This window comes from Mangifera indica, chromosome 3 (assembly GCF_011075055.1).
Source record: "Mangifera indica cultivar Alphonso chromosome 3, CATAS_Mindica_2.1, whole genome shotgun sequence".
NCBI lineage: Eukaryota > Viridiplantae > Streptophyta > Magnoliopsida > Sapindales > Anacardiaceae > Mangifera > Mangifera indica.
Genome location: NC_058139.1, coordinates 17,990,676 through 17,999,055, shown reverse-complemented (window position 1 = coordinate 17,999,055; position 8,380 = coordinate 17,990,676). Strand labels below are relative to the sequence as shown.

Here is an 8,380-nt window from a genome sequence, read left to right as displayed (position 1 = left end):
GTTGAAATGACTACAAATAGGATGTTCCCTTTCTATCTCAATAGCACAATTGATCATGTTTTTCAGCAAAATTAAATGAAATGGATTGGTTGTGGCATTTTCATTATGGTCATTTAAATTTTAGTGGTCTGAAGATGCTTAAACAGAAAAATATAGTTACTAGTCTTTTGGTTTTTGCTAGCCCTTCAAAAGTTTGTGAAGAATGTGTTGTTAGCAAACAAAATCATGATCCATTCCCAGAAGGAAAATCACATAGAGGAAGAAAGCAATTGGAAATTTTTCATTTTGAGATATATAGATCAATAGATCCTACATCTAATGGGAGGAGAGGTATTTCATCATTTTTATCGATGATTTGAGTAAAAAAAATTGGGTTTATTTTTTACAAGAAAAATCTGAAGCTTTTATAGCTTTTAAAAGCTATAAAACATCTATTGAGAAGGAAGTTAGAAACCTAATAAAGATTCTTTATATAGATCATGGAGGAGAATACAACTCACATGAATTTGAAATTTTTAGTGAGACTTATGGAATCAAGAGGTAACTTACAACAACATATACACCTCAATAGAATGGTGATTGTGTAAGAAAGAGTCATACTATTTTGAATATGGTGCGAAGTCTTATGACAAAAAGTTATGTTCTAAAAAATTTTTGGCCCAACGCAATAAATTGGAGTATTCATATTTTGAATATAAGTCTTATATTTTCTATTCAAAATATGACACTAGAGGAAGCATGGAGTAGATGAAAACCGATGGTTGACAATTTCAAAATTTTGGGTGTATTGCCTATGCTCGTGTTCTAGACCAAAAAAAGGAGAAATTAGATGACAAGGGGGAGAAGTGCATTTTTCTATGTATTAATGAGCAATCAAAAGCTTATAAGCTTTATAATCCAATCATGAAGAAAAGTATTATTAGTAGGATGTTGTTTTCGATGAAAATCAAACCTAGTAATGGAATGAGAATGGCATTGGAGGAGATATTCCAACAAATTTTGATGAAAACAATAATGAGAAAAGTCAACAAGCTTTGGAGAATATACAAAAAACAGCAATTCCAACAAATGTTCAAAGTTCATCTATAGTGAAAGAAATTGAACAAAGGCAACGTGTTAGAAAAAAACCCCACATGGATGTCTGATTATGAAGTAGCTGAAAATGACTAGTTTGAAGACCTATTTACATATTTTGCTTCCTTTTCTGATTTTGATCTTACAAATTTTAAAAAAGCTTGAAAGAATCAAAATGGAAAAAAGCGATGGATGAAGAAATTGTAGCCATTGAAAGAAACAATACTTAAAAGTTGACTGAGCTTCTAAAAGGACAAAAACAACTGATGTCAAGTGGGTTTACAAGACAAAATTGAAGGAGAATGGTGAGGTTGACAAATACAAGGCACAATTGGTGGCTAAGGGATATAAGCAAGAATATGGGATTGACTATAAAGAAGTTTTTGCTTCAGTTGCTCAACATAATACAATCAAATTGGTGATTACAGTAGCAGCTCAAAATTCATGGCCTATTTTTCTATTAGATGTGAAATCAACATTCCTGTACGATGATATGCAAAAATAGGTATTTATTGATTAACTCCTTGGTTATGTGAAGCATGGAAGTGAAAATAAAGTGTTCAAATTGAAAAAGACATTATATGGGTTAAAACATGCTCCACAAATTGAAAAAGGTATAATCAGATTAATGATTATTTTTTGAAGGATGGCTTTAAAAAAATGACCATATGAACATACACTATTTATTAAAATAGGTAATGATGGGACAATACTTATTGTATTTATATGTAGATGACCTTATTTTCACTGGAAATGATATAGACATGTTTGAAAATTTTAAAAGATCTATGATGGTTGAATTTGATATGTCGGATTTTGGAATGTTACATTATTTTCTAGGAATTGAAGTGGTGCGGTCGCATGCTGGGATTTTTATTTCCCAAAAGAAATATGTTCAGGTGATTTTTAACAAATTTTAGATGAAGAATTGAAATTTTGTCTCTACACCAACTAAGTTTGGTTTGAAGCTGTTGAAAGATCTAGAAGGAAGAAAGGTGGACAACGTTCTTTACAAGCAAATTATGGGATGCTTGATGTATCTCATTGCAACATGATCTGATATCATGTATACAGTAGGTCTTATTAATAGATACATGGAATGTCTAAAGGAAATGCATCTTTTGGTTGCAAAAAGAATTCTCAGATATTTGCAAGACACAATTGAATATGAGTTGTTTTACAAAAAAGGTGAAAAATCAAATTTATTTAATTTTACAGATAGTGTTTATGCTGGAGATTCAAATAACAAAAAAAAAAAAAACACTTCAGGTTATGTTTTTATGCTAGGATCAGAAGCTTTTTCATGACCTTCCAAGAAATATCCAATAGTTACTTTGTCAACCACAAAAGCCAAATTTGTTGTTGCAGCAGCATATGCTTCTCAAGCAATTTAGCTACGGAATATCCTTAAGGAGATTCATTTCAAGCAAGAAAGACCCATTCTCATATATTGTGACAACAATTCAACTATAAAACTATCAAAGGATCATGTTTTTCATGAAAAAAGAAAGCATATTGATGTAAAGTTTCACCTTTTACGAGATCTCACAAGAGAAAAAATTATTGATATTGTCTACTACAAAAGCAAAGATCACATTACAAACATATTTACAAAGGCCCTCAAACTAGATGCATTTCGCAAACTTAGGAAGTTACTTGAAGTTTGCCCAATTGAAAATTCAATTTAGGGGAGGGTCTATTATATTGAATTAAACTAATGTTGTAAACATTAGTTTAAGAGAGGGATTGTTGGATAATAATTTAATAATTAATAGGTGGTTAGTGTGTGCCAATAAAGTGTGTATTATGTGCTACAAAAGTGGGTAGTGTGTCTTAATTTTTTGGGAGTTATTTTTTATATGTTTTAACCGTTCCAAAACTTTTGGTAACACCTCTTCATGTTTAAAGTAGTGAGTTAGTGATTAATTAAGGCTATTTAAGTTTGTGCAAGTAGTGGGTTAGTGACTTTTTAAGTTTGTTTAAGGTAGTGGATTAGTGGTTCCTAAATTCTTGTCCATATTTTGGTTCCTATTATTGTATAGCCTATTTAAAGGCTTTTAGTTGATGAATAAATATGCAGAAATTTTCTCTTCTTTCTCCTCTGTATTTTTTTATTTTGGCTAACATATTGCACATAGAGTAAATCACGTAGGGTTTTGTTAGATTGTGATTTTGTTTTTGTTTTAATAAGTTATACAAATCTAATCCATGTAGGATGGGTTCAACATTCAATGTTGGGCCTAAGTATAAGATTTCAAACCTTAAGGGGCCAAATAAATAACTTAAAAGTAGAGGTGTTCAACTGATATATGTGAAGAGTGATTAGGGTTCAATTTAATATAAAATAAACAATTATTTCATAATTTCATTAGAGCCTTTTTTATATAGGAAAAGAGAAAATATTTTCTCCCTTTCACAATTTCATCACACATTCAATCTAACACAAATTAGTATTTGCGTGTCCCCAACAGCTTCGCCAACTTTGTGTGGTTTTTCTTGACACTTTTGTGTGGACGGATAAAAGTCTTGCTACCTTGTGATGGCTTGTGGAAGAAAATATTTTGAGTTTCTACATTGGTGGAGCTGCCAAACATTGGTTTGATCCTAAACTTGATTTAAATATGCATAAATTTTGTATGCCTTGATCACGTGGCTCTTTGAATTTAGAAAATTCTATTCAAGACCAATATTTTCAATGCTTTCACTCTATTTAGCCTTAGAAATCTCTTCAGCCCTTGACTAACTTTGATTGAGCAATCACATTATGATTTGGTTGCAAGACATAAGCTTTCAGAGTTGGCTAACTTAATTCCACATGATGGAGTAGTTTAGGTTGTTATCTAAATCCTCGCATGGCTGTTTATCCAAGGAATTCAGGTGTCACCTTCCCGGAGCCATCGGAGGAAGTTAATTACGAAATTATACGATGATTGATTATGATAAGGCTCCCTTTCTACCATCAAGTTGTCGATGAGATTTCTTATCATCAATTGAATTGCATAATTTGAAACCTTATGCAAGTGAAGTTGTCATAGCAGTGATTGGAATTCAATTAGACTTTGATGTATATACTATTATGTGATATAAGATAAAATAAGAAAATAAAGAAAATGAGATACAAAATTTTTAATATGATTTGATTCAATAATCAAAATGCTTACATCCATGATGTTGTTTATTAATTTTTTTTGGTTGTATCTAATGAAAGCTTCGCCAGTCAATGAGAGTGAAAAACTTCGCCAAACTAGATAGAAATTAAAAAGAAATTCTGTACGGTGCAGACAAAGAAGCACAGCCGTAATTAACAACTTTCTTTAGTACACCAAGCGCACTTGATTCCCAAATTTGATTTTTTGTGAAAGCATTCAACAATTATTCAACTTAACTATAATGACTGATCATTCTTGCTCTTCTTTCTTGTTGTTCTCATTTTCGAATTCTTTCACTTGATTATTAATAACTTTGTTTAACATGGACTGCTCACTTTGATGCCCAAATTTGTTTCTTTGTGCAATCATTCTGGAATTCCAGTTAACTATTCAGAAAAAGATGCAGCGTAGTACAAAACTTGGAATCAATTTATGCAATTGCATTACTTGAAGAACTATTGATATTATCATTGGCAGTATCGAATAAAAGTTGCCTAAATTTTCTTCCATCTCCCAGGGAAACTGAGAACTCAGTATATAAATAAGACCTCAATTTCACTGATCTCTCAACATTATAACTTTCTAAGGACTAATCAACCTTCCTCTTCCGCCTTTCAATATTTTATAAACACAAAAATTATAATGGGTGTGTTTACTTATGAAATGGAGGTGGTTACGAAAATCCCCCCAGCTAAGATATTCAACGCCCTTATCCATGATGGTGACAAACTCATCCCCAAGATCGTGCCACAGGCCATTAAAACTGTTGAGCTCATTGAAGGAGATGGAGGGCCTGGCAGTATCAAGAAGATTACTTTTGGCGAGGGTTTGTTTTACACTATAATCACTTAATCCTCTTGTGTCATATATTTGCAAATAACATGAATGCAATGTAACAAATGCTTGTTAGTTTTACTTGCTTATTGTCAATTGCAGGAAGCCAATTTGACTATGTGAAACATAAGGTTGAAGCATTAGACAAAGAAAATTTCATCTACAGTTACAGTGTAATTGAGGGTGATGCATTGATGAAATCGCTAGAGAAAATCACCTATGAGATTAAGTTAGCACCTTCTCCGGACGGTGGATCCCTCTGCAAAAACATAAGCAAGTACTATACCATTGGCGACTTTGCGATTACAGGAGAGCAAATCAAAGCAGGCAAAGAAAAGTCTTCAGGATTGTTCAAGGCCATTGAAGCCTACCTTTTGGCAAATCCTGATGCCTATTAAAGTTACCAATATTAGTATGTTCAGATTTGTGTTTTGGTTAATAAGGCTTGGGGTCAAGTGTGGCTTGTAATTTTCACTAGATTAAAGAGTATGTATTGTTAATAAGGCTTTGGGTCAGCTGGCTTGTAATTGTTAAGAGTCTGTATCGTGTCACTTCACAAATAAATATAAAAAACTTCTTGTTAAGCTGTCTATGAATCTGGGAATATTATTAATATGTCCGACAGAAGACCAATTTTCTAGAAAACAACTTGTTATTAGTACAAATTTACCTATTCTAAAAAAATCAAAATCAAAACTAATAAGATTAAGCACAACTACAAAACTACTTGAAGATACAATTATATGTTATATGTAAAAGGTTTAAGTGCTGCTATATTGATACTTATAATTTAACAGTTCTCCACTTTGCCTCTAACAAATTTGCCTACAATAACATCAGAGTAGTTCTAATTAGTTCAGAAAGATTTCGTGACAATTCAAATCTAACCCGATTTCCAAACTAGATTAATATGTCATCGAAACAATTACTGCTGAAGTTTAGACAATCAATCTAAGTAAAATATGTGAAATGATCAAAGTTAAAGACTAAGAAATTGAGTTAAAACAATCAAACGATAATTAAGAATTAAAAGCAACTATATGAAAAGTAACAGCAACAACGGCAGCAAAAAAACATCAACAACATTTTAACAGCATCATTCCAGCAGCAACAACCACATTCTCTAAGGCATATTAATATGACATTCAAATCATACTATTCTAAAATAAAGCAAAAGAAAAGGAAAATATTACAGTACGACAAAACCCGTAATGGTAACCAATTTGGAAATTGGTTTAAGTGATAAGGCTTTAAACTTTAGGCATAGAGATCAGGGTTTCCCAAGAGATGTGCTTCCACAACCTTGTACAATTCAACTGCTTTTTCTTGGCTTGCCTTGGCGACTTCTTTTATTTCATGATCAACCTTTGTGTGGTACTCACTAGCCACCTTACAAATGCTTCCGCCATTGCCAGAAGGCTCAAATTTAACCTCGTACAGAACTGATTCAAGCTTCTCCCCAAACTGTCTCCTTCAATCAAAGTGTATTTGCACACAAAGTTCTCTTTGTCGAGTACGTCGATCGTTTGTTTCACATACTTGTAGTAACTTCCTGTCAATCACATAATTAAATCGAATTGCCATCTGTTCATGTAATTGTTAGAGAATACAAAGAAATACATTCGCTAAGGACAATTTATTTCACAGGACTGACCATCAGGGAAGTTTATTAGCTTGATGCTGCCAACGCCTCCATCGCCTTCAATTAACGCAATGTTCTTGAATGATTGTGGCACCAAATTTGGGAGAAGATTGTGAGAATCAAGAATGAAAGCCTGGAACATCCTAGATGGAGCTACAGCTGTTGTAGTCTCTGAGTTAAGGTGAAGAACCCCCATTTTTTTTTTGGTTGGATCAAAAACAAATACTCTGAGAAGTGTTGAAAATTGGCTTGAATGAGGGTAGTTTTGAGTTTGTGGAGATGCCGTAGTGATGACAATTTTGGGGACGGGACGAGAACAGGGACACATTCCCGACTTTTCCCAACCCTAACGAGAAGGGTATTATCCAATAGAAATGGGGAAGGGGATGGGAATGAGGATGAAAAAAATTTTCGTAATAGGGGACGGGACGAGGACAGGGACACATGTGTCACCTCCCTGCCTCGCCCCCTCTTGTCCCTTTATATTAATATATTTACTTAAAATACTAACATATCTTTATAGTTTTAGATTATTTATATTTTTCAAATTTATTTAGGTTTTTATTGTGTATATTAAAGTAATTAATATATTATATTTGTGACATTTAAAATAGTGAATTGCTTTTAATTTTACTTAATTTTGTTATTTAATATATTTATATCGTGTTTAAAGAGTATAAGAAAAAGACTCTTTTAAGTCTAGGGAGAGAATGAGAAAGTGATTTTTCTTCAAAGAGAGAGAATGGGAAATCAATTTCATCCTTGTAGCAGGGATAAGGATGGAAATGGGGATTGAGATCCCCTCATTGCCTCTCTTTATTGTCATCCCTAAGAAGAAGGACATCTGGAGGGTATATATAGAGTTTTTGTCTACAGTTCAATACCTTCAAAGCACCCTATGTGGACTGGTCGCAATTCGAGAATGCATAGATTTGTCTCTTCAAAATTGAGCAGAAAAAACAAAACTGATAGTTCAAAAGTTGAATGCTTAAATATGTCCTATCACAGGACTGAAGTCAACCAAATTATAGAATAATTAAAATTTCAAATTTGCCAAATTGATGTTGATATAAACTTGGACGTAACATTGCTGATTATTATACTGTTCAACGATGAAAATTCTCATATTTACTCATCTTTCAAATACTTGAGCAACTGGCCAACTTTATAGAGGAAAAAGACAACAGATAGCAGACTGCAGACCGCAGACATTAAAGTAGAATTTTAGCTTACAGATTTTAACCACTGGAAATTAAATGTGAATGAGCAGAGTTATTTACGTCCTAGTGGAACAGAAAACTAGTAATAAAGTAGCTGTTAGGTTTTAGTTACGGCTTTCTACAATAACGTAAAACCTCCTTAGGATTCCATTGGTAGTTTCGTTGATTCACAAACATACAAAACATCCATATGAAGTTTTTGAGTTTATATCTGCGTTTGGATGCTCTTCATCTTTCACAATTGTTGGATTATGTCTATATCGTTCTTAATCCAAGCATAGGATCTCACCTCGATATCCACATGAAACATAGACAGTAGGAGTATGGAAGTTGCATTGCAACACCACAATTTCGGAACTCATTCAAATTGAAATGTTACTTATTTTCTGTGACTTTATTCTAAAACAAATTATTTTCACATCATAAAAGTTTCTCTAATCCTCAAAAATAATTGTCCAAGA

General features: G+C 32.7%; 1 protein-coding gene and 1 pseudogene across 1 annotated transcript; one reads left to right on the top strand and one right to left on the bottom strand.

Moving 5' to 3' along the window:
* The first annotated feature begins 4,865 nt into the window (after positions 1-4,865).
* On the top strand, positions 4,866-5,647 carry LOC123210420 (major allergen Pru ar 1-like). Its single transcript, XM_044628764.1, has 2 exons — positions 4,866-5,049; positions 5,160-5,647. The coding sequence occupies exons 1-2, from the start codon at positions 4,866-4,868 to the stop codon at positions 5,453-5,455; spliced, it is 480 nt and encodes a 159-aa protein (XP_044484699.1). The 3' UTR covers positions 5,456-5,647.
* Positions 5,648-6,314: 667 nt separating this feature from the next.
* Positions 6,315-6,895, bottom strand: LOC123210421 (annotated as a pseudogene).
* Between the last annotated feature and the right edge of the window lie 1,485 nt (positions 6,896-8,380).